Source organism: Chiloscyllium punctatum, chromosome 3, assembly GCF_047496795.1.
Source record: "Chiloscyllium punctatum isolate Juve2018m chromosome 3, sChiPun1.3, whole genome shotgun sequence".
NCBI lineage: Eukaryota > Metazoa > Chordata > Chondrichthyes > Orectolobiformes > Hemiscylliidae > Chiloscyllium > Chiloscyllium punctatum.
In genome coordinates this window covers 154,292,615-154,320,551 of record NC_092741.1, presented here as the reverse complement: position 1 = coordinate 154,320,551, position 27,937 = coordinate 154,292,615, and the positions used below count along the sequence as shown (strand labels likewise).

General features: G+C 43.3%; 1 protein-coding gene across 1 annotated transcript; it reads left to right on the top strand.

Moving 5' to 3' along the window:
- The first annotated feature begins 2,789 nt into the window (after window positions 1–2,789).
- On the top strand, window positions 2,790–27,937 carry LOC140466896 (cytosolic 5'-nucleotidase 1A-like). The gene is made up of 6 exons (XM_072562684.1): window positions 2,790–3,023; window positions 3,117–3,284; window positions 9,618–9,747; window positions 13,464–13,586; window positions 21,746–21,930; window positions 23,772–27,937. Exons 1-6 carry the CDS (start codon window positions 2,892–2,894, stop codon window positions 24,135–24,137), a joined length of 1,104 nt encoding a protein of 367 aa, XP_072418785.1. The 5' UTR covers window positions 2,790–2,891; the 3' UTR covers window positions 24,138–27,937.

Genomic DNA, 27,937 nt, shown 5'->3' with positions numbered 1-27,937 from the left:
TGTTGCAGGTGAAGGTGCTGGGAGTGGAGGTTGGGTTAGTGGGGGGTGTGGATCTGACAAGGGAGTCGCGGAGGGAGTGGCCTTTCCGGAATGCTGATAGGGGTGGGGAGGGAAATATATCCTTGGTGGTGGGATCCGTTTGGAGGTGGCGGAAATGATGAAGGATGATCCGATGTATCTGGAGGTTGGTGGGGTGGTAGGTGAGGACCAGTGGGGTTCTGTCCTGGTGGCGATTGGAGGGGCGGGGTTCAAGGGCGGAGGAGCGGGAAATGGAGGAGATGCGGTGGAGGGCATCGTCAACCACGTTGGAGGGGAAATTGCGGTCTTTGAAGAAGGAGGCCGTCTGGGTTGTTCGGTATTGGAATTGGTCCTCCTGGGAGCAGATGCGGCGAAGGCAAAAGAATTGGGAATATGGGATGGCGTTTTTACAGGGGGCAGGGTGGGAAGAGGTGTAATCTAGGTAGCTGTGGGAGTCAGTCGGTTTATAGTATACGCCCGTGTTGAGTCAGTCGTCCGAGATAGAGATGGAGAGGTCTAGGAAGGGGAGGGAGGAGTCTGAGACGGTCCAGGTAAATTTGAGGTCAGGGTGGAAGGTGTTGGTAAAGTGGATGAACTGTTTAACCTCCTCGTGAGAGCACGAGGTAGCACCAATACAGTCATCGATGTAGCGGAGGAAAAGGTGGCGGGGGGGTGGTGCCAGTGTAGCTGCGGAAGATGGACTGTTCCACATATCCTATGAAGAGGCAGGCATAGCTGGGGCCCATACGGGTGCCCATGGCTACTCCTTTGGTTTGGAGGATGTGGGAGGATTGGAAGGAGAAGTTGTTAAGAGTGAGGACCAGTTCAGTCAGTCGAAGGAGGGTGTCAGTGGAAGGGTACTGGTTGGTTCGGCGGGAAAGGAAGAAGCGGAGGGCTTTGAGGCCTTCGTGATGGGGGATGGAGGTGTATAGGGACTGGATGTCCATGGTGAAGATAAGGCGTTGGGGGCCGGGGAAGTGAAAATCATGGAGGAGGTGGAGGGTGTGGGTGGTGTCCCGAACGTAGGTGGGGAGTTCTTGGACTAAGGGGGACAGGACCGTGATGAGGTATGCAGAGATGAGTTCGGTGGGGCAGGAGCAGGCTGAGACAATGGGTCGGCCGGGGCAGTCAGGTTTCGGGATTTTGGGCAGGAGGTAGAAACAGGCGGTGTGGGGTTGTGGGACTATAAGGTTGGAGGCGGTGGATGGGAGATCCCCTGAGGTGATGAGGTTATGGATGGTCTGGGAGATGATGGTTTGGTGGTGGGAGGTGGGGTCATGGTCAAGGGGGCAGTAGGAGGAGGTGTCCGCGAGCTGGCGTTTAGCCTCAGCGGTGTAAAGGTCGGTGCGCCAAACTCCCACCGCACCTCCCTTGTCTGCCGGTTTGATGGCGAGGTTGGGGTTGGCGTTTAGCCTCAGCAATATCACCATCAAATCGGCAGACAAGGGAGGCGCAGACACCTCCCAGACCATCCATGGACATCCAGTCCCTATACACCTCCATCCCCCATCATGAAGGCCTCAAAGCCCTCCGCTTCTTCCTTTTCCGCCGAACTGACCAGTACCCTTCCACTGACACCCTCCTTCTACTGACTAAACTGGTCCTCACTCTGAACAATTTCTCTTTCCAATCCTCCCACTTCCTCCAAACCAAAGGAGTAGCCATGGGCACCCGCATGGGCCCCAGCTATGCCTGCCTCTTCGTCGGATATGTGGAACAATCCATCTTCCGCAGCTACACTGGCACCACCTTTTCCTCCGCTACATCGATGACTGTATCGGTGCTACCTCGTGCTCCCACGAGGAGGTTGAACAGTTCATCCACTTTACTAATACCTTCCACCCCGACCTCAAATTTACCTGGACCATCTCAGACTCCTCCCTCCCCTTCCTAGACGTCTCCATCTCTATCTCGGACGACTGACTCAACACAGATGTATACTATAAACCGACTGACTCCCACAGCTACCTAGATTAAACCTCTTCCCACCCTGCCCCCTGTATTCCCAATTCCTTCGCCTTCGCCGCATCTGGTCCCAGGAGGACCAATTCCAATGCCGAACAACCCAGATGGCCTCCTTCTTCAAAGACCGCAATTTCCCATCAGACGTTGTTGACGATGCCCTCCTCCGCCCTTGAGCCCCGCCCCTCCAATCACCACCAGGACAGAACCCCACTAGTCCTCACCTACCACCCCACCAACCTCCAGATACATCGGATCATCCTTCGTCATTTCCGCCACCTCCAAACGGACTCCACCACCAAGGATATATTTCCCTCCCCACCCCTATCAGCGTTCCGGAAAGACCACTCCCTCAAGTCCCTCCTCCCTACCTTTTATCTTAGCCTGCTTGGCACACCCTGCTCATTCCTGAGGAAAGACTTATGCCCGAAACGTCGATTCTCCTGCTCCTTGGATGCTGCCTGACCTACTGCGCTTTTCCAGCAGCACATTTTTAAGCTCTGATCCCCAGCATCTGCAGTCCTCACCTTCTCCTATACCTTCTTTTAGACCTAGAAAACGAGAACTTTGGAATAAAAACATGCATCTCCAATCCACAAGATGATCCACTTGATCAAGCTGGGTTTTATGGGAAGACAAATTAGTGAGGTGAATTGTTATACAATAAGGAGATGGAGTTTTCCATGCAGTGAATGTGTGTTCTTGCACTGCTGCACGGGAACTTGAAGCAACACTACAGCCCCCACTCAAGTGAACTTGCCCAGCAGAAAGTGACACGCCTCAACCATAGAGAATCATGGGGGCAGGAACGCCCAGGAGCAACATTGACACTTCCTTGTTCCATTTTCAGAAGCTGGGTCTGTATCCCCCGGCAGCGAGAGAATCCCTGAGTTCTTAAATCTGTTTCAAATATGAGTGAGGAGACACTCAGAACGGAGGGTGAATCCTCAGGCACAGTCACTCAAAACAAGGAGCAGTTTACCGACTGGAAAGCTGCACAGAAGGAATTTGAAAAAATAGCTTCCACAAAGAAACTGCGGACTGTAAGTGTATATGTAAAAAAAAGCGGTTTGTATTTAATATCCTATGCAACTTTTCCCAATGCTTTATAAACTCGTGTGCTTTTCCTTGGCTAGCCCAAGTCTCAAGATGCTATCACGATCGCTGTGTCTTCTCGCTGCCTCTTTAACATGGTGGAAGAAAGGAAAATATATCAAGAGCAAGGCCTGGAAAGTTACGTGAAATACCAACAGGACCACGAAGAGGAGCCTCTGAAAAAGGGGCCGGCATTCCCATTGGTGAAGGTAGTGAATAATTCTGGTTTCCCACATCCTGCCTTTTTGGAAATGTGCATTGTTCATTTCGAAATTAACATGAATCAATATTCTCATGTTTCGATCATTGTAATATTTAACGTTGATTTAACATTCCAACTCTGACAGGGAGGTTGCTCAATGTACAATTTTCGATATCGAGCGGTTGCAACAAATTATACTGCCTGTCCCAACTACCTCCCCCACCCACACGCACACACGCAGGGACAGCCCCACCCTGCTGACAGATCTCTCTCACACACACACACACACACACACATAGGGACACCCCACCGTGCTGATAGATCACACACATTCTCTCTCTCTCTCTCTCTCTCACACACACACAGACACCCCCACCCTGCTGATAGATCACACACACACGCAGGGACACCCCCACCCTGCTGATAGATCTCTAACACACACACACACACACAGACATCCCCACCCTGCTGATAGATAATACGCACATGGACACCCACCCTGCTGATAGACCACACACACACACACACACACACACACACACACACACGGACACCCACACCCTCCTGATAGATCGCTCTCTCTCTCTCGCTCACTCACTCGCTCTCATACACACAGACACCCCCAACCTGCTGATAGATCTCTCTCTCTCTCTCTCTCTCTCTCTCTCTCTCACGCGACAGACACCCCCACCCTGCTGATAGATCTCTCTCTCTCTCACGCGACAGACACCCCCACCCTGCTGATAGATCTCTCTCTCTCTCTCTCTCTCTCTCTCTCTCTCTCTCACGCGACAGACACCCCCATCCTGCTGATGGAGTACACAGGAGACTGGAAGAAGTGTTAAGTCCTAACAAAGAAAATAAAACAAAAGAAAATTTACAGCTCAGGAACAGGCCCTTCAGCCATCCAAGCCTGAGCTGATCCAAATGCACTATCTCAACCTGTCGCCCGATTCCTAAGCATCTGTATTCCTCTGCTCCCCACCTACTCGTGCATCTGTCCAGACACATATTAAATGAAAAGGGTTATACCTGAAATGTTGATTCTCCACCTCCCGATGCTGTCTGGTGTGCTGTGTTCTTCCAGCCTCCAGCTTGTCTACAAATCAAAGGTGATGTGATGATCTCTCTCGAGAAGGTGGAGATTGAGTGGACCTCAGATGTACTAAAGAGACTGCTGTGTGTTGTGAGCTGCTGGCTACTATTTCATTACTGTCCACTTAGGCCTGTCTTTGGGAAATAAACATTGTGATAGATTTGATTTTGAGAGGTTCCATAAGGTATAAGGCATTTTCAATTCCAGGGATGGTTTACATAAATGGGTAATGTAACTCTGTGGTTAACTATGGCAACTTGTGAGGGAAAATTGAAGTTATTTTGAACACTGAATTCCTTTCATAGGATTCAACCAGAAAAATCAAAGCACTGTAGCTTACACATGCTGCAATTTACTCAAAATGTCAGCCAAGAAAAAGTATTTGAAAATCTATTTCAGGAATACAATGAATGTTTCAGTCAGTACATTTCTGAAGTTCTATTTTATAAAATGCTTTCAGATATTTGCCAATAAGTAAATAATTTGAGCAGTTTCTAGGCAATACTTTTCCTCCTAAGGTAATCCCATCTTTGTATGTATAGGAGTAAACTTATCCTAAACTCTCTCTATTGTAAGGTAAATCCCATCTTTAAACAAAAAGATCAAACTGCACATGGTAATCTAGGTGTGGTTTCCAACACTTGACAAAGGGTTTGTAAGATTTTCCTATATTTATACTTCATCTCCCTTGCCTGAAAATCAACATTCTATTTGCCTTTGTAGTATTTATTGTACCTGCGTGAGAACTGTGTGTTTTATGTGGAAACCACCATAATCCCTCTGCATCGCTGCATGCTGCAGTTAACCACATTTAAAACCTATTTTTTTGCTGCCTACTCATTTAAATAACTTCACAATTATACCCCATCTGTCAATTTTATTTTTGCATTCACTTAACCTGTCTTTATTTGTTGTGTTCTTACAATTAACTTTCCTGCTCACTTTGTGTCCATAGACCATAAGAAGTAGGAGGAGGAGTAGGCTGTTCAATCCCTGCTCCATCACTTGATAATATCATAGCTGATCCAACATTCCTCATCTCCCTTGATTCCCCGACTGATCAATAATCTCTGTCAACCTCAAATATGCACGAGGACTCTGCCCCTACAGCTCTCTACAGCAAGGGATTCCCAAGGCTCTCAACCCACTGAGAGAAGGAATTTCTCATCTCATTTTTAAATTGGTGCCCCTTTATTCTGGGACTATTCCCTCTGATCTTTGACTCTCCACTGAGGGAAAACACCCGCTCAGCATTGTCTCTGTCAAGCTCCTTCAGAATCCGAGATGTTTCAATGAGATCACCTCCCATTCTTCTAAACTCCAGTGAGTAGACTCCCAGTCTGTTTGGCCTTTGTTCACAACACAATCCCTCCATACTAGAATCATCCAAGTGAACCTTCTGTGGACTGTCTCCAATTAACAATATCTTCCCTTAAATAAGAGGACCAAAATTGCTCAAGATGCCATCTCCCTAGCACCTTGTAAAATTGCAGTAAGACCTCCTGACTCTTATATTCTAATTCTCTTGAAATAAGGGCCAACATTCCATTAGCCTTCCTGTCATTTAGTTTGGCGCACTGACCTCTACACCGCTGAAGCCAGATGCCAACTCGAAGACACCTCGTCCTACCGACCCCTCGACCATGATCCCACCCTCCATCACCAAACCATCATCTCCCAGACCATACAGAACCTCATTACCTCAGGAGATCTCCCACCCACAGCTTCCAACCTCATAGTCCGGGAACCTCAGACTGCCTGGTCCTTCCCAAGATCCACAAGCCTGACCACCCTGGCTGACCCATTGTCTCAGCCTGCTCCTTCCCCACTGAACTCATCTCTATCTACCTTGATACTGTCCTATCCACCCTCGTCTAGGAACTCCCCACATACGTTCGAGACACCACCCACACCCTCCACCTCCTCCAAGACTTCCGTTTCCCTGGCCCCCAATGCCTCATCTTCACCATGGACGTCCAATCCCTCTATAACTCCATCTGCCATGACCAGGGCCTCCAAACCCTCCGTTTCTTCCTCTCCCGATGTTCCCAACCGTACCCTTCCACCGATACACTAATTCGTTTGGCTGAACTGGTCCTCACCCTTAACAAATTCTCCTTCGAATCCTCCCACTTCCTCCAGACCAAAGGGGTAGCCATGGGCACTGTATGGGCCCCAGCTATGCCTGTCTCTTTGTTGGCTACGTAGAACAGTCGATCTTCCGTAATTACATCAGCACCACTCCCCACCTCTTCCTCCGCTACATTGATGACTGCATTGGTGCCACCTCGTGCTCCTGCGAGGAGGTTGAGCAAATCATCAACTTCACCAACACATTCCACCCCGACCTTAAATTTACCTGGACTATCTCTGACACCTCCCTCCCTTTCCTGGACCCCTCCATCTCCATTAATGACGACCGACTTGACACTGACATTTTTTATAAACCCACCGATTCCCACAGCTCCCTGGATTACACCTCTTCCCACCCTACCTCCTGCAAAAATGCCATCCCGTATTCCCAATTCCTCCGCTCCCAGGAGGACCAGTTCCACCACAGAACACACCAGATGGCCTCCTTCTTTAGAGACCACAATTTCCCTTCCCACGTGGTTAAAGATGCCCTCCAACGCATCTCATCTACATCCCGCACCTCCACCCTCAGACCCCACCCCTCCAACCGTAACAAGGACAGAATGCCCCTGGTACTCACTTTCCACCCTACCAACCTTCGCATAAACCAAATCATCCGCCGACATTTCCGCCACCTCCAAAAAGACCCCACCACCAGGGATATATTTCCCTCTCCACCCCTTTCCGCCTTCCGCAAAGACCATTCCCTCCATGACTATCTGGTCAGGTCCATGCCCCCCAACAACCCACCCTCCCATCCTGGCACCTTCCCCTGCCACCACAGGAATTGCAAAACCTACGCCCACACCTTCTCCCTCACCTCCATCCAAGGCCCTAAAGGAGCCTTCCACATCCGTCAACGTTTTACCTGCACATCCACCAATATCATTTATTGTATCCGTTGCTCCCGATGCGGTCTCCTCTACACTGGGGAGACAGTGCGCTTTAGGGAACATCTCTGGGACACCCGCACCAATCAACCACACTTCCCTGTGGCCCAACATTTCAATTCCCCCTCCCACTCAGCCGAGGACATGGAGGTCCTGGGCCTCCTTCACCGCCGTTCCCTCACCACCCGACACCTGGAGGAGAAACTCCTCATCTTCCACCTCGGAACACTTCAACCCCAGGGCATCAATGTGGAATTCACCAGTTTCTTCATTTCCCCTTCCCCCACCTCACCCAGTTCCAAACTGCCAGCTCAGCACTGTCCCCATGACTTGTCCTACTGGCCTATCTTCCTTTCCACCTATCCTTTCCACCCTCCTCTCTGACCTATCACCTTCATCCCCACCCCCATTCACCGATTGTACTCTTTGCTTCCTTCCCCCAACCTCCTCCCTGACCTTTCACCTATTGTAATCTGTGCTACTTTCTCCCCATCCTCACCCCCCTCTCATTTATCTCTCCACCCTGCAGGCACTCTGCCTCTATTCCTGATGAAGGGCTTTTGCCCGAAAGGTCAATTTTCCTGCTCCTCAGATGCTGCCTGAACTGCTGTGCTTTTCCAACACCACTCTAATCTAGACTCTCTTCCTGTCATTTAATTTGGCTATAGTATGTCTGATCACATCATCCAAATAAGTAATATAATTTTAAATAATTGAGGCTCAGCACTGATCTTTGTGTCAGTCCGTGTTTCACCTTGTCACCCTGAAAATGATACGTTTATCCTGACTCTGTTTTATTTGTTGGATAATCTTCTATTTATGCTAATATATTATCTCAACACCATGAGTATTTCTGTGGCAACTCCTTGAATATGTTTTAGAATTTCAAATACATGGCTTCCAGTCATTCTCCTTTATCCAACATGTCTGTTACATCCTGAAAAATACTTTTAAAAAATGTCAAACACAATTTTCTTTTCATAAAATAATTTGACTCTCTAAAGTTTTTTCAACTTCTGCTAATTGCTCATACTATTAATGGCTTCTACCATTATCACCATGACAAATCTCCGGCTTACTGGCCTACAGTTTCCTGCTTTATTCTGTTCCTCTTTTCTGAAAGAGGTGTTACGTTTGCAGTCTTTGAAATTGTCCAAGATCTAGGGAATTTTGGAAGATTATATAACCAATGGCTCTACACATATTTATTTTACAACATATATGGCAGCCTTTAAGTCCAGTTCATTCATCTGTTACTGCATTTCAGTGATAGTGACCACTGGAATTTCAGCCCTTTTACATCCTGCCCACAATTTTCTCCTTTTACTAGGATGCTTTTAAAACAACGGCTATCCTAATGACCATTATAAAGTGTAGGATATGACATCATGTAAAAGAGAATGGATAAATATTTGAAAGGTTAGGACACTTGCTAAGCGAGCAGCTACAAAGACACGGTTGTCCAAATAGCCACTTCCTGTGCTGGGATATCCGTTTTCATGAAGGCCATGAAACTTAAAACAGCTTTCACTAAGTTGAATCATTACTTTCTGATGTATTCATTTCTGTGGGATGTGGGCATTACTGGCTGGCCAGGTATTGTCCGTCCCTAGTTGCCCTTGAGAAGGTGAGGGTAGCTGGCTTCTTGAACCGCTGCAGTCCCTATGTTGTAGGTAGACCCACAATGCCATTAGGAAGTGATTTCCAAGAATTTGACCCAGCGATGGTGCAGGGTCATTGATATGTTTCCAAGTCAGGACAGTGAGTGACTTGGAGGGGAACTTGAAGGTGGTGGTGTCCCGTGTCCTTCTAGATGGAAGTAGTCTTGGGTTTGGAAGATGCTGTTTGAGAATCTTTGGTGAATTTCTACAATGCATCTTGTAGATGCTACACATCGCTGCTACTGAGTGTCGGTGGTGGAGAGAGTGGATGCTTGTGGATGTGGTGCCAATCAAGTGGGCTGCTTTGTCCTGGATGGTGTCAAACTTCTTGCATGTTGTTGGTGCTGCACCCATCCAGGCAAGTAGGGAGTATTCCATCTCACACTTGAGACGCACCTTGTACATGGTGGACAGGCTATAGGGAGTCAGTAAATGAGTTACTAACTGCAGTATTCCCAGCCTCTCCTGCTCTTGTTGCCACTGTTTATGTGGTGAGTCCAGTTGAGTTTCTGTAGAACAATGAATTGTTTTCTAGAATATAATACATTTCTTTCTTCCAGGCACTGGAAACGGTTAACTTACGACTACGTGAACTTTACCCTGAAAGTGATGAAATATTTGATATAGTTCTGATGACAAACAACCATGCGCAAGTAGGTGTGAGGCTGATAAACAGCATCAATCACTATGGTAAGTTCATAGAAACTTCTGTGTATGCTTACTTACTTTGCACATTGAATTTTATTTTGAATTTACACTCTGGTTCTGCTGCTTTCTCCCAGACGCACGACAGGTTCATATCCCTAAAGTTACGCTTCCTTAGTTTATATCTGTATACAGTAACTTGCTATTGCCATGGTCAGCTCACTTTTTACTCCTGCAGTGATGTACCTAATTTTGTCAGTATACGTTTGTGATAAAATAATTAGTGCTCACTGCGCCATACACCCGTAAAACAAATTCCTTAGAAAGTACTCCAGGACAGATGATTTTAAAATTAAAAGTAGCAATTTTCTAGGTTGGGTCATTAGGTATTTACTCTGTATGTAATTATGCAATTTTAAAAAAAATCTGTGTTCAACCACTCAAAAAGCCAGATGTTTGAACAGGAATCTAAAACATACTCGTGGTTCAGCAGTTTAAATTTAAGAAGAAATAAAGTTTCAGTAATTTAGAAAGTCACAGCAGTGTGATACTTTAACAATATTTAAAACCGCAGATATCATTTTTTATCCATAAGAATTCAGATATGCTGATTTGAATGGAATGCATTCAATTACTAAGTGTCATACCCCACTGATGTAACCCAAAGCCATTTGGCGCACTTGTAAAATCCATCAAAAGCATAACATGTAGTGGATGTGTTTACAGTGTTGTATTAGTGTTAATTTTACTGAAACACTTCAAAGGAAATTAACTAAACATTTTACTGGTACTTCATGTTAAGTTGCTTTTGGTTTATTCAGAACAGAGTGGGCAGGGTTGGCTTGTGCGTGTTGACCAAAGTCTCATAAAAAGCATTGGCCCATCTCTACACCCTAGTGAACCCAAACTGGGAATATAAGTAAATTAAAACCTCCAGGTGATGAGTATCTATTGTTTCAAAGTTTAAAAACAGATAACAAATCTAGCTCAAGAGATTACGCAGCCAAAGAGGAATATATCAGAAAGCTGGTTAATATGTAAATAATAGGGCTATATCTAAGGAAGAGTTTGGCTGTTAGAAAGCGGTAATCCTTATTTTAATCAATGTGTTGCAAAATATTTTAGTCACTTTCTGTATTTTGCCTCCTTTTCATGCCTTTTTCCCCCAATTTTTTTTATTTTGGTACATCCTTCATCGAACAATACAAGAATAAAAATATTGTCAGAAAGTTTTTTTTTTACACAAACTGAAGAATAATTTTCATCAGTAAATGTTGTAGATTACGTGCCAGAAACATAGCTCTGGACACATCAAACTCAGCATCGTTAATATAAGAACAGAAGTCTGATCTGATAGTGATGATACTGAAAAAGCTGCTTGGTATGATATCTCCTTGTTTAATTAATTCATGGATATAAGCAAAACAGACTAGGTTAACATGTATTCTTGTCAGTTCTGTGTCCAATGTTCTGTATCCAACCCACACTTAAGCTAACTAGGTACATTTATAACACTACCAAAGAGATCGAGCCACAACTGGTTACTCCTTCCAAACATACCAATGGCAGGCAGTAAAAGTGGGATAAATTTGTGGTCATCCATGTCATGGAAACATTTGGGGTGGCACGTGGCTCAGTGGTTAGCACTCCTGTCTCACAGCACCAGGGATGTGGGTTTGATTCTAGCCTTGGGCAACTGTGTGGAGTTTGCACATTCTCCCCGTGTCTGTGTGGGTTTTCTATTCAGAAGAATGAGTGGGGATCTTATAAAAACATAAAATTATGAAGGGATTGGACAGGATAGAAGTAGAGAGGATGTTTCCACTGGCAGATGAAGCGAGGACAAGATAGCCTCAAGATTAGGGAGATCAGATTTAGGACTGAATTGAGAAGGAATGAGACAGCATGGTGGCTCTGTGGTTAGCACTGCTGCCTCACAGTGCCAGGGACCCGGGTTCAATTCCAGCCTCGTGTGACTGTCTGTGTGGAGTTTGCACATTATCCCCGTGTCTGCGTGGGTTTCCTCCGGGTGCTCCGGCTTCCTCCCACAGTCCAAAGATGTGCAGGTCAGGTGAATTGGCCATGCTAAATTGCCCGTAGTGATAGGTGCATTAGTAGAAGAATGGGTCTGGGTTGGTTAGTCTTTGGAGGGTTTGTGTGGACCTGTTGGGCTGAAGGGCCTGTTTCCACACTATAGGGAATCTAATCTAACCGAATCAGTGATGTGTAATAGAGCAGTGTGAATGTTTTCACCCAGAGGGTTGTGCATCTATGGAATTCCCTGCCCAGTGAAGTAGTTGATGCCACTTCAGGAAACATTTTTAAAGTTAAGGTAGACAGCTTTTGAACAACAAAGGAATTTAAGGTTACGGTGAGAGGGTGGGTAAGTGGATCTAAGTCCTCAAAAAGATCAGCCATGATCTTATTGAATGCCAGAGCAGGCTCAAAGAGCTGGTTGGCCTACTCCTGCTCTAGTTTCTATGTTCTCCGGCTGCTTTGGTTTCCTCCCATAGTCCAATGATATTCAGGCTAGGTGGATTGGCTATGCTAAATTGCCTCTAGTGTGCAAGGATGTGCAGGTGAGATGGACTAGCCATGGAAAATGCAGGGTTATAGAGCAAGAGTGATGGGTGTGGGTGGGATGCTCTTCCAGCGGTCAGTGTGGATTGGATGGGACAAATGGCCTGTTTCCATGTGGTCGTGATTCTATGAATCTCTGAAATATATGGATATGCATTCAATAGCTGGAGATCCAGACCGCAGCATACTAATAAAAGCATGTGCTAGCACAGTAACTCTGACTGCTGACCATGGGGAGGGTGTGGTGGGGGAAGGAGTGGCAGGAAGAAGAATGTGGTTAGTCCAGTTAGCTGGTGTGAATCTATCCTGCTGTTGATTGGGATAGCTTGGCTATCTGTTACTAAGCCCTACCTTTGAGAAGGTGTGGTGTTGTGATTCGGAGCTGCATTATGGAAGAGATTTGAAGAAGAATTTATAATCTGAACAGATTAACATGTGACAGACCCCTCTCTTCTGTTAACCCTCTCCTGCCTTAAAATCAGGATCCGAGATTCTCCCAATGATGTGTGTAACAAAGTGCTTGACTGAGTTATCAGGTCACATTCTAGTTCCCACTGAGAAAAACAAACACTAAAACTGGAATGAAACAGAAGAGAAGCAAACATTTACTTCATGGGTACTCAGTTTCTGAAAATACAACAAAAGAATTTTTGAAACAATGCAGTTCAGGTATGTTTTCCCAATAAACTGTGCAGGATCCTGACTCCCACTTTACAGAGACTCATTCCCTCAATTACAGACGAAACTCTTGAGTAAGACCTGACAAATTTGTGTTTGCTGCACCCAAGTCATGCAAAGCATGTCTGAATGATGGATATCTTGCTGTATTAGCATTTTAACACAAGTCAATTCAAGTTAATTTGTCAAACTCAGGGTGTGTGCAAGTGTGGGCCATTGAGGTGTAATGACTCATTCATACACAATACACACGTCCATATAATTATTGAAAAACTTTGACCTGCATTAAACAGAAATTTGGCCAGGTTTAAACAGAGAACAAAATACTCATTCACAGATTTTGCAGCTTGTCATTCATATAGATATTAAATAGGTTTTGGAATAGAATGTGATTAAATACACCTTTAGAAGATGTTTTATTGATTAATTGAAAAATAATTGCAACAAGTATCTAAAGCAGGCTGCACCTAAAAAATATTGCCTTTGTTTTTTTTTTCAAACAGATCTGTCAATTGAAAGGTTCTGTATGACTGGTGGGAAAAGCCCAGTTGGATATCTGAAAGCATACCTCACCAACTTGTATCTTTCGGCAGATTCTGAGAAAGTGGTAGAAGCAATTCAAGCAGGTACAGATTCAATAAACTGACGTAAACTTATGACAGCCTTGTGTCCTGTTGGAGGAGACAGAATTGGTGTAACAGCAATGCTGAAACTGCAAGGTTTTTTTGTGTTAATGGGTGGAGTTTTGAGCAACAGGGTTTCAGCAAGGAATTAGTTTCTCCACTTAAAAAAAATACTGGTTGTTGCATTGTGCACATTCTCTGCTCAAAGTGTTTGATGTTTTCTTGATATTCTGAAACATTTAAATATTGATCCTGAGCAAATCATTTTCGGAATAATCTGGAATCCAACTTTTTTTAATTTAGGTCTATTTTTACAGCTCATTGGGTGTTCTGTCCTTTCAAAACTAAAGGGTACTGATTTTATGGAATATTAGTTCTGTAATTGACATCTCTAACCTTTTAGAAAAATCAGATGCGATTAGTAACCAGGATTATCTTTTAGAGTTTCCATCCCGACTTACTAATATAAATTTGGTGGTGTGGGAGTGGGGCTAAGTCTTTTGGAAGTTGTTTTCCTGGTTTGTCAGTGCTGTTATGGAGTAGTCTGACAGATGTGATGTGGGTGGAGTATGCCTTCTAGACATGAATAAACAAAATGAGGAAGTGCAAATGGCAGGATAATGTCAGCTCACATTTTTCCCGTCACTGTACACTGTCATTGCATTAGACCATACAACATAGCAGCAGATGGTAGACCATTCAACTCATTGAGTCTACTCTGCCATTCAACGAGGTCATGGCTGATCTGATCATTCTCAACTCCACTTTCCTGCCTTTTCCCGATAACCCTTGATTCCCTCACTAATTAAAAATCTGTCTCTATCAGCCTGGAATGCAGTCAGTGATCCGGCCACTAGTCTTCCACAGTAAAGAATTTCACAGATTCACAACCCTCTCTCAGGAAAGAAATTTCTCCTCTTGGTGGCACGGTGGCTCAGTGGTTAGCACTGCTGACTCACAGCACCAGGGACTCTGGTTCGATTCCAGCCTCTGAGTGGAGTTTGCACATTCTCCCTGTGTCTGCGTGGGTTTCCTCCCACAGTCCAAAGATGTGCAGGTCAGGTGAATTGGCCATGCTAAATTGTCCATAGTGTTAGATGCATTAGTCAGAGGGGAATGGGTCTGGGTGGGTTACTCTTCGGAGGGTCGGTGTGGACTAGTTGGGCTGAAGGGCCTGTTTCCACACTGTAGGGAATCTAATCTAATGTTCTGTCTGTTATAGACCAGACCAAATCCCCTCAAAATATATTAAGAAGATAGGCTAGACCTTAACTACTTCTTATTTTAAAGGTAAGTGTAAGGTGTTGCATTACAGGAACAATTCAATTGGTCAAACGACTGGACTTTACATAAAACACTACAGTTAAAGTACAGACAAAATAAGAATAAAAGAAAATAATTAGTTTAACTGCAACTCTATGAAAATGCTGAACAAATAATATATATATATTAACTACCACTAATTAACTGTTCCACTCAATTAACTTCCCATAGTCACACCCTTGACAAAGACAAATTCAGTGAAGTACATTGTCTCACATGCAATTCTAGCAGCAGGAAGAGAATCCCAGCTTTTGGCTGTAACAGAGAGAACTAAAAGCTTCCACATCCACCTTCAAGACCCAGCAACTGCTGAAAGCTGAAATTTAAAATCCTGGTTCTGTGGGAACTTGATTCCACCCATTCAGGCTGCTTCTATTGTTCCAACTTTTCAAAAAAAAACAAGGCCTCACAAGCTGTTTACTTTATTGGCTTTAAGCAGACTGCTCAATCTTGCGAAGTACACCTCTTATACAAAAAGCAAATGTGAGCTCATTTAATAACAAATCAGAAATAATAACCTTTTGGAGACCAAGAGGATTAAAGGATACTAAGACAAGGCAGTGGATGAAATTAAAATATAAATCTAGATCCAACTGATGATAGAAGAGTCTTAGGAATGGAATGACCTGCTGCTATCCCTGTGTACCTAACAAAGTCAGTTTCCATCAGTCTACAGTCCACTTGACCAACACAAGGTACTCTGGGGATTTCAATGTCCACCACCAAGAGTAGTTTGGCAGCAGCAATTGAGCTGATTGGGTCCTAAAGGACATAGCTTCTAGACTTGGTCTGTGGCAGATGGTGAGGAAACGAACCAGAAGGAAAACATACTCAACATCATACTTCCCAATCTACCATCTGTAGATGCATCTGTCCATGACAGTATCAGTAAGAGTGAGCACCGCATAGTCCTTGTGCAAAGTCCCGCCTTCACATTGAGAATTACCTCCATTGTGTTGTATGACACTATCACTGTGCTAAATGGGACAGATGTCAAGCAGATCTGGCCACTAAAAACTGGTCATCCATGAGGCGCTGTGGGCCATCAACAGCAGCAGAACTACATTCCAACACAATCTGTAACCTCATGGCCCGGCATATTCAACCATTGCCATCAAGCCAGGGGTTCAACCCTAGTTCAATGGAGAGTGCAGGAGGGCATGCCAGGAGCAGCACCAGGCATACCTGAAGATGAGATGTCAAACTGGTGAAGCCACCAAACAGTATAGCAGCTATTGATAGAACTAAGCAATCCCACAACCAACAGGTTAGATCTAAGCTCTGCAGTCCTGCCACGTGAATGATGCTGGATAATTAAACAACTCACTGGCGGAGGAGGAGGCTCCAGAAATATGCCCATCCTCAATGACGGAAAAGCCCAGCACATCAGTGTAGAAGATAAGGCTGAAGCAATTGCAGTAATCTTCAGCCAGAAGTGCAGAGTGGACGATCCATCTCAGCCTCCTCCAGTGGTCCCCAGCATTACAGATACCAGTCTCCAGCCAATTCGATTCACTCCATGTGACATCAAGAAATGGCTGGGGATATTGGATGCTGCAAAGGCTATGGGCCCTGACAACATTCCAGCAAGAGCACTGAAGACTTGTGCTCCAGAACTTGCCACTCCCCTAGCCAAACTGTTCCAGTATAGTTACCACACTAAGATCCACTTGACTATGTGGAAAACTGCCCAGATATGTCCTGCACATGAGAAGCAGGCCAAACACAACCCAGCCAATAACCGTCCCATCAATCTACACTCAATAATCATGAAAGAGATGGAAGGTGTCATCAACAGTGCTATCAAGCAGCACCTGCTCAGCAATAACCTGCTCAGTGACGCCCAGTTTGGGTTCTGTCAGGTCACTCAGCTCCTGACCTCATTACAGTCTTGGTTCAAACATGGACAAAAGAGCTGGATTCCAGAGGGGAGGGGAGAATGACAGCCATTGACATCAAGGCTGCATTTGTCTGCGTGTCGCATCAAGGAGCCCTGCAAAACTGGAATCAATAGGTGTGGGGGGAAAGCTATCTGTTGTTTGGAGTCATACCCTGGCACCTCGGAATATGGTCATGGTTGTTGGAGGTCAGTCATCTCAGCTCCAGGACATCTCTGCAGAAATTTCTCAGGGTAGTGTCCTAGGCTCATCTTCAGTTGCTTTATCAATGGCCTTTCCTCCAACATAAGGTCAGAAGTGGGGATGTTCGCTGATAATTGTACAATGTTCAGCACTATTCACAACTCCTCAGATACTGAAACAGTCTATATTCAATTGCAACAAGATCTGGACAATATCCAGGCTTGGGCTAACAAGTGGCAAGTAACATTCACACCAGACAAATGCCAGGTTATGACCATCACCAATGAAGACAATCTAACTGCCTCCTGACATTCAATGGCAATATCATAACTGAATCCCCCACTAGGAGAAAGTGAGGACTGCAGATGCAGGAGGTCAAAGTTAAGAGTGATTAAATTAGATTAATTTAATTTGGCGATATGTTTAGCATAACATTGGGGGCCAAAGGGCCTGATCCTGCGTTGTCATGTTTTATGTGATCAGTCTGCTCTGTGTCCATTTTCAGTTACTGATCAAATGAGTCTTACTAGCTAACTATCTCTCTTGGGCACATTTCCTTATATTCCTTTGGCACTGGTCTGTCTTCAGCAATTGATCACTTTGATTACTGGCCAGTACCACAAGATTGTAACATTTTCCATGGTCCAGTTAATGTTCCTCTCAGTTGGGGAGGTGCTCTTTTGTAAAGAGGTTTAATATCGGTTTGAATGAACCTTGATTATAGGTCAGTTTTTTCAAATTGCTTGTTTAAGCTATTTCCTAGCAGCTTTTAAGTTGTCGAATCAACCATATGATATTTACACAGCACAGTGTGACCAAGAGCTTTGTTGACTGATACGGTACATCACACTCCCGTTGTGTACGTTTTGAGCAGAACTAGATCACACACACACTCACACAGGCTGATAGATCACACCCTGCTGATAGATCACACACACCCCCCCACGCACCCCACACACACATGCACCCCACACACCACACACACACACCTATGTAACAATTAGTCCATCATCCAACCAGTTGACTGTTCAATAGAGCAAGCATGTTCATAAAACAAAGAACTATGGATTCTGGAAATCTGAAACAAAAACAGAACCCTGCTGGAGAAACTCAGCTGGTCTGGGAGTATCTGTGGCAAGAACAACTGACTTAACATCTCCACTGCTCTGGAGAAGGGTGACTAGAGTCAACATTAACTCTACTTTCTCTCCACTGATGCTGCCAAACATAGAACAGTGCAGTGCAGGAACAGGCCCTTCGACCCACCATGCCTGTGCAGACCCGTGAGACCCTTCTAAACTAATCCCATCTGCCTGCTCGTGATCTGTATCCCTTTATTCCCTGTTTGTTCATGTGTCTATCTAAATGCCTCTTACAAGTTGCTATTGTATTTGCTTCTACCTGGCAACATGTTCCAGGCACCTACCATCCTCTGTGTAAAAAAAAAACTTGCTCGTTAAAACTTGTCCCCCTCACCTTAAACTTATGGCTCACTAGTATTTGATATTCCAACCTGGGAAAGACTGACTATCCACCCTATCCATGTTTCTCATAATTTTATATATACTCTATCAGGCCACCTCTTGGTCTCCAATGCTCTAGTTTAAACAAATCAACCTCTCCTTATATCTAATATGTTCCAATCCAGCTAGGATCCTTGTAAATCTCTTTTGCACCCTCTCCAAAGCCTCTACATCCTTCCTACAGTGTGGCAACCAGAACTGCACGCAGCACTCCAAATATAGCTGAGTTAAAGTCTTATATATCTGTAACATGACTTGCCAACTATTATACTCAATGCCCTACACAATGAAGGCAAGCACCTTATCTTGTACCACCTTATCTCAATAGTGGTGCCACTTTCGGGGAGCTACAGATTTGTAGCCTAAGATTCCTCAGTATGTCAATGCTCCTAAGTTCCTGCCAGCAGAGTATCTCCAGAGACGTCTGTTTTTGGAGCACGTTTTGTATGTCATTTTCTCATTTCAATTAAACCAGCAAATTTAGGGTTACTACCTCCAAGAATTGCATTGCTTTAAATATTATACCACATTTAGCTGAGAAAATAGATGTAAGTAGTAGGCTCCTGGAATATTTTAGTTTAAAATCACACAACAGCCTCACACCGGGCACCTCACACCTTCAATGCATTATCTGGGCCAACCTGGCACCTGTTGTTAAAGTTCACTTGAGAATGTAACTTTAAGATGGTTCTGAGATTTGCATATGAAAGAACTGAAACCAACACGCCCATTCTAACAGATGGGAGACTTAACAAACAATCCAGGTCTTTTTGCAATATATAGTTTCAGTTACATCAAACTGTAAACTTTTGTTATAAGTTCTGTGTCTTAGGATCTTATCATCCACAACCACCTGATGAAGGAGCTGTGCTCCGAAAGCTAGTGCTTCCAGATAAACCTGTTGGACTATAACCTGGTAAGGTGTGATTTTTAACTTTGTCCACCCCAGTCCAACACCAGCACCTCCGAATCAGGAGTATTTTAGGGTTAGCGTCTGTAGTAGCACACATTCCAATCACTGCTTTCCACCAGATTTAGAAATGGTAAATCTTCCACAAGTCATGAAGAAGTACTGTCCTTGTAGCAAAAGGAAGTCAGCAAGTTACGTGATCAATTGCAGGCACTTTGTGAACAATACAAGTCAGATTAATAATCTCAGAGTAGATCTGGGTGTTCAATGGCCTAAATTTGCCTCTTCACACATTATGTACAAACCCTAGCTCCATTGGAGAAATCTCATTTCTGCATCAAAGCTTGTGAATTCAACTCTCACCTCATGACTTAAACACACTAAAAAATTGACACCCACTGCTATACCCACTGCACTATCAGAGATGCCAAATAAGGTATTAACTTCAAACTGCGCCTGTGCCCTCATGATTGTAAAGGATCCCGCAAAACTATTCTGAAGGAGAGGAACTATCCAAGTGTGCTGGGCAATCTTTATCCCTCAAACACCTTGAAATCCTAGGAAGGATCCATTTCCCTTGTGACCGTCTGTAATATTATCAATCATATATTTGAAGGTGAGGGATTGGATTGAAGTCAATTCTCTGTAGCATTTGTTTATCCAATGCCGAGGCCACACAAGTTCATGGTATTGGGATACTCTAATGTCAGCTGTAGCTCAGTCTCTTTAATTATAAACCAGAGGAATGAGAGTTCCAGCCCCAGACTGAGCACTAGCTCCAAAGTTGACACTCTGGCACCGTAACAAACTTTTAGAGCAGCTATGTTGCTAGTAAATAAACCTGACATTGAGGAAAATGCTGTGTTGAAGGCAGAGCAGGTACCAAGTGGATCACTCTTGCTGCTTTGTCCGAATGACCTTCGTGTTCCCATACAACCAAACTGCAGCCCAAGGCATAATCCACAAGTACCAGCTGTATGCTGTCCTTGTCCACAGACATTGGTGTGTGGTATTACAGGCCCCTTATAACTGTTGTGGCACCTCTTCGATACACTGACAGTGCACTTTGGAAGCACAGGCTTATGTTGCAGAGCTCACTGGTCACTAGCTTTGCTGCAACGATTCTTTATGTCCCAGGACGTACACCCAGCTGTTAGACTGGGCAAGGCTGCCTCACTAAGCTGCTACATTGGTCTCTGTGTTGGATCACTTCCCCTACTCCCCAGACCCCACAGGCTCTGATTCCCTGACTGGAACCAGGCTGAGCAGATCTGCAGACATTGCACCGTACTCATATCAGAAGTTGCCTCTGACTAACTGTATTGGGAAGCCCTGTGGGAGAAGCATGAAAGCTTGTGGGGTTTACACAAAGGGTTCTACAAAGGGGATATGGGATGTTCTGGGACTCACCGACACATTCAGGTGGACCACTGGTTGGAGAGCACTCAACTGTCACCTTCCACAGTGCTAGAAACTGAGGGCCCGGCATGGGGAAGAAATTGGTTCCACGCACACTCTGATTGGATGGGGTCATTGGCTCCATCTGCAAGGAATAGGGCTTATAAAGGGTAAGAACATTGCTCACAGACCCATGTGCTGAACACAACACAAACCAGCGAGATTGTGTAAATGGGTGACCTTATAGAGGTTTATAAAATCACATGGGGCACAGATAAGGTGAATAGCAAAGGTCTTTTCCCTGGGGTAGGAGAATTCAAAACGAGGGGACATATTTTTAAGGTGAGAAGAGAGATTTAAAAGGAACATGAGGGGGAGCCTTCTTACACAAGAGAGTAGCTTATAAGTGGAATGAACTTCCAGAGGAAGTAAAAGATGCAGATACAGTTACAACATTTAAGAAAACATTTGGATAAGTATGTGAATAAAAAATCTTTGGAGGGATATGGGCCAAACACAAGCAGGTATTTTAGTTTAGTTTGGAAACATGGTTGGCATGAACTGGTTGGATCGAAGGGTTTGTTTCCATGCTGAATGACTCAATAACTCTATAACCAAACGCATTCTTCCTGCCTAGTTCACCCCCGACTCGCCAGTGATGTACAAAGTATCTTAAATTTGAGAGAGTCAATGTATCAAGTATTTTCAATATGACAGGTTTTGGACTACAGTGAAAAGCTTTTGAAAAGGACCTTATAATATCATCATATAGCCCTAGTCTCCAAAACTGAAGAACACTAACAGTGCCAAGTGAAATGTATTGTTCAATATGGGACAATAGTTGTGATATGGAGCGTTTGTGACGTGCCTGTATTCAGCAGTGAGACTGTTATAGCATGTTGCCTTGTTTTGTTTCCCCAATTGCAGGAATTGCAGCAGCGACTATGTTTCAGAGCGACAAGGACCTGCAGCTTTCAGATCACCAGCTGAGGGTGGCATTTGATGGAGATGCTGTTCTTTTCTCTGACGAATCGGAAAAGATTGTCAAGGCTCACGGATTAGATACATTTTTTGAACATGAGCTGAAGTTTGAAGACAAGCCTCTTGCCCAGGTTAAACTGACACTCGACAATACTTAGTAGAGCAATGACATTACAGCTTCAAGAGGTGTATTTTGCCCTGGATTTTTTTTTGTAAAGAAAGGTTGAGACAGAGATGCCAAAGAGTCTGCTTTCTTCATAAAAAATAGGACAAAATGCACCTCCTAAAGCCATAGAATCTCAACAGTGTAGAAGTAGGCCGTTCAACACACAGAGTCCACACCGACCCTCCATACTGGCAACATATGTTGTCTGCTTAACCAGCCCATATGTCAAAACCCAGTCCATATAGTGACCAGCATATAGGAGTTTTCTGAAAAAGGGTCTCTCTCCACAGATGCTACCAACCTGCTGAGTTTCTCCAGCAATTTCAGTTTTTGTTTCAGATTTCCAGCATCTGTCACTCTCGTTTTTGTTATGGTTTTCTTATTAGGCAGCATTTATTAAATAATTCTGTTCATGCTGAAAAAAACTGTCGGAAACCAGTTTAAGACTATCCGCTGGATTTGTGATGTGACCCATTGACACAGGCTGGAAGTTATATACATTCACATGTAGGACCCTGTTCTTTGTAGGCAAAAGGGATTTGTCCACACCTTTCATAGAGTCCCTCCAGTATGGGAGTAGGTCATTTGGCCCATCAAGTCCACACCAATCCTCTGAAGAACAGCCCACCCAAACCCAGCCCCCTACCCTATTCCCTGTAACTCTCCATTTCCATGGCTAATCCACCTAGCCTGCACATCTTTAAATTGTACATTCTACACTGTTGAACTTCCGATATGCTTCAGAAATATAGACAATAAGTAAAGATCTTTGGGGAAATAAGAGACCTTTGAAATATGGATATTAAGATGAATCATACACATTCTAATTACAGACCATGAGACAAGTGAGGAAAGTCTTGAAACAGAAACTCTCATGTGACAGAAACCTGATGTACTTGGATTAGAGGAGGAATAGCAACAGAACCCATTTCTTCATGGCTTGTGCCTTTTATTGGCTCCTACAATAAATTCCACCTGAGGCATCATCCAAGAGAACTTGCCAGTGCAGGGTATCGTATTAGCTTTATAATGCTCTATTAAAATGGTCTAAGATCAGTCTTCATTTGAATTGTTTTAGGGGTGGGGATGCTAAATAGTATGGGAGTGACGAAGAGATTTGAGACATCAGACCTCTGGACAGAACATCATTTTCCCCCAGTCACCGTCCCACCCCTTTCTCACCCCTCCACTATCCTCCGTAAATATTAACTTTCACTGCATAATCTCACTCGCTGTATGGAGTGGGAAATTCAAACTTTAAAAAACATTTTCCAGAATAAGGGAAGAGATAGCTCAAATTCATAAAGGAAAATTCTCATCAAGATTATACATCAGATTGGAAAGAGAGACACTAGCGTTATCACCATGAAATGTGAGGAACATTAAGAGAAAAGGAAACAATGTTTTGATTGTTTTGAATCAGATAAACTGCTTTTGCCCCACCCCATCAGGCTGAGTTTGTCACGCAAGATAACTGAAGCATTAATGTATGTTTTATCATTGGATTGCTTTTCTGTACAGGGTAAAAGGCAATATCTTTCTCACATTGTACTCGGGGTATATTGCAGGAATGTCAGAGAGTTGCCAATTCTGTTTAATCCAAATTGGTTTTAACTTGAAAGTACACTGGGTGGTGGGAGCGGTAAAGAGAAGTACTTTTGAGGTCATAAATGGTCATTGACCTTGGATGACAGAAGTATAAAATGAGAGATTATCTTTAAGTAAAGGTTAAAGATATCAGTTCTGCAATCATTACCCCTCAATGGTTTTTGAAAAGTCTAATTTATTCATTTATTTTGCACGTAGGGTCCTCTCAAAGGATTTTTGGAAGTATTGGGGAAACTGCAGAAGAAGTTCCATGCAAAGGATTTGCGCTTGGACTGCCCCATCAGGACTTACCTGGTCACCGCACGAAGTGCTGCAAGTTCTGGAGGAAGGGCTTTAAAGACTCTTCGCAGCTGGGGCCTGGAGGTTGATGAAGCACTCTTCCTTGCAGGGGCACCTAAAGGGCCACTCTTGGAAAAAATACGCCCTCACATTTTCTTTGATGACCAGATGTTCCATGTTAAAGGAGCACAAGCAATGGGAACGATTGCAGCACATGTTCCTTATGGTGTTGCTCAGAAATACAACAAAAGCACCCCAATAACTGAACCTTCAAAGAAAAGTTAATCTTGAGCAGGATAAAATTACTGTGCGCGTGTGTATGCCCGTGTGTATGCGTGTGCGTGTGTGTGTGTAAGTTCAGCCAATTTACACTTGTGCTGCATCATTCTATGCTACCTATAAGTGCAATGTGGAAAAAAAAGTCAATCCTGGTCAAAATTTGGCTTTATTCAGTGGGGTCTATTCAACAAAGCACTTATACACATTTTGACCTCGTTTTCACATTTTCTAGTATTGCAACTCAATTTTTTATGCTGTTTAACTTAAGTGCAGGAGAGCTGCATGAAATAGTCAACTTAATGTTTTCACATTGTATTTAATTTGAGCACAGAAGCCTTGAAGCAGTTTTGTTCACATAAAAATGCACATTTTGCATGACTTTCCCTTTGAAACCGGAACCATTTAAAATGATTTGAGATAGCTTTTCTTTAAAAAAACAAGTAAAGTTTACAGAATGATCAGGTTATCACTGAAGTTTTCCTATTCTGGCAGCATTTACAGAGAGAAATCAGAGGTAACATTTCAGATTGAGTGACCCTTCCTCAGGGGAAGTTCTGAGGAAGGTCACTGGACCCGAAAAGTTAACTCTCATTGTTTTCTGAAGATGTTGCCATATCTAGTGAGCTTTCCCAGCAATTTCTGTGTTTGTTTCTGATTTGCAGTATCTGTAGTGCTTTCGGTTTTTACCAAAGTTTTCCTATCTTGTGATGAATTGTGCTGAGTACTTGACTTTGATTTTTTTTATAAGTGTAATTGATGATCAGTGTTTTCCCAAAGTGCTGGGCAAACCAGTTCTGCAACATGTGTTGAGATCTCTCATTCATGGCAGTAAAGGGCTAAATGCCTGCTTTTAGTGTGGGTAAGGAATGAATCTTTCTTGACAGTAGCAATGTGGTGAATGGTGCACTTCTGACTGACAGTCTGCTCATGTTACCTACTGTTGAATCTCTTCTCCCCACATTGAGGCCTTCAGTGACCATGCAGCACCTGAGAAAAAAATATCATGTGACTCAATCCCTCAATGTCCCAAATTCCCTCCTGCTTAATCTTTTTCATCCTAAATGCTCAATTTGATCTTTGCCCTATTTTCATAGAGAAGAAATTGTTTCTATCTCGCTAAATAATTCTTTGTGTTTATCAGGTTCTGTTGTTCAAATGGAAGAAGCTTCAGTTTCTCCAATTCCTTTTCACAATGAATAACTCTGTTCCCTGAAACCATTACTCAGCACTACTGGTCTTAAACAAGTTTTGACACTACATTGCAGTTGATGTTAAGTTGGAGGAAGGAGTTTTATGCAGCATATGTGCTGGAACACAAGAAAACAATGGGTATAAGTATGATTGAGGCCAATGATGCACATTATATGTGAATTTGTTTTGAGGTCCCACATAACACCATATATTTTCATTATTTTCTCTTCAGTATACTAACAAGTGGCAATGATCCTAGAATTCTGAAAGACTGGGATTCATGCCTGTAATCCGTACCAATGTTCCCTTGTCCAATGCTGTGATCATTACAATATTGCTCTTTCCTCTTGTTGTACATCAGATCTGCCATCCATTTTATTGTCTGCAGCTGCTTGTATGTTTACATTCATGATTATCTCACAACATACAGTTTTAAATATTGCAATATGTCGGCAGAAGTCAAGTGCCCATGGTGCAGGACGCCATTACTCATCAAGTAGTTTGGGGAGCTTGAAAGGATTGTCCAGAAATTAAACAGTGAATCTTGGAAAATAATCCCTGATTTCCTGTTTTTTATTTTGGATTGTAAAATGAAAAGTGCAATTGATTCTAAAAGTGATATAATTTGGAAGTGAATGTTTTGAATGAATGCTAGATGATGGATTTGTTGAGATATGTGTTTTTTAATCTTTTGCATTCGGAATGCCTGAGATTGGTCAGTAAATCAAATGTGTTGGACATTCCTCTGTGTTTTTGTACCAATGAAAATCACTATCCATTCATGAACCGCTATAAGAAGGGAAGCAATGGCCTCATGGAATTCTCACTTGGCAATTAATCCCGAGACCCAGCTAATGATCAAGGGTCCCAGGTTCAAAACATGCCATGGGAGATGGTGGAATTTGAATTCAATAAAAATCTGTAATTAAGGGTCTAACGATGATCATAACATTCTCAATTGTTGGAGGAAAACTCATCTGGTTCAGTAATGTGCTCTAGGAAGAAAATCTGCTATCCATACCTGGTCTGGCCAACATATGACTCCAGATCCACAGCAATGTGGTTGACCCTGGGCAATAATTGTTGACCTAACCAATGATGCCCACATCCTTTGAATGAATTTTTAAAAATAGAATTAAGTCTACAGAAGTAATTTTTCAAATGTTTTCTGATTAATTCATTCACTTAACACTTTCATAACAAGCAATTAGAGATTATTTAATTTTTGAAAACAGGATCTGTTTTTTTCTGTGAATCTCTGAACAAAAGTGTTGTGATTGTAATGAGATCAGCCAGCTGGACCTCATTGAATATGAGTTCCCTAACTGGGGCTGTTAGTCTGGTCTAACATAAAACCTGACTGACATACAAGGATAAATGTCAGGGATATGGATCCCTAGAATGCCTGACTCAGTGAGAGGCAGGACTATTGTCAAAGGCAATGCATTTGTAAATAAAGGGTGACTGGTGATGGGATGCTGGCTTAAGAATACAGTCAGTTCTTCTATAATGTGATGTTTGCATTCTTGTACAACCCCGTGTTATTAGAAAAATCGTGCTTTAGAAACAGCACTTAAAGTGTAAGCGATTCAATCGTGTCACAGCCAACACACGCTTCAAATGTTTGCACTGTAGCATCAGCATCCCCAATTCATCAATCGTGTTCCAGCAATTTTGTGTTGACGGACCACAGGTTATAACAGAACAACCTGTATTTCAAGGAGTGTGTGAAAATGACAACAAAGTTCCCAACAAACAGAACTTTTCCTAAGTAAGCAATCACACTTAACAAGCCACAAAGATGGCTACTCCGGGAAATCTAGATATCAAATAGAAGCAGTGCACCCTCCTTTGTCCTGATTAGAGAGAGAATCCCTTGGAACAAAGTAAATTGTCACATATCTAACGACAACTGCTGGTTGGTCAGTATGACTCGTTCGCCTAGGAGTTATAGGTTAAAATCCTAAGATTAGCCTCCCTCCCTCCCTCCCCCCAACATAGTTTGAGCCCCCTGCAGTCATTGGGGTATAAGATGGCAGCACACTAACTTGCCCAGGGCTATTAGGGATGGGCAATAAGTGCTGGTAGCGTGCAACGCTGACATCCTATGAATGAACAAACAGAAAATAGATAAGGAATTAATGTCAAATTTGAATACCTCAATTTCTTTTGGAATTAGAAGTGATAAATGAATTGTGTAAAAATGTATCCTTCATAGGATTAACATCTGTAATTGTACAAGAGGGAGATTTCCATTCTGTTCTCCTAGCAACCAAGATTTGGAAAATATCTAATGATGTGATCTTTAACTCAAGCATGAAAGAAATAGTCAGAGCCATTAATGATCAATGTCATTTGTAGTCTGTGTTTGGATTATTTCAGTATTTTGTTGTAAAAATCACATCTTTCTGCCTTTCGAAAAAAAATTAGCTGCACAACATTTAACTCCACGCTTGGTTACAATAGTCTCCAAAATGATAATGACTTAAGTTTATCTTTTAGCATTGTAGGGTTTTTATTTGTTTTGTTACCAGAAATTGTTTTTGTGCATTTTTTTTTAAAAGTATACTGTACTTGGTTCAATTTCAATAAAGCTGGCTTGTATAAAATCACAA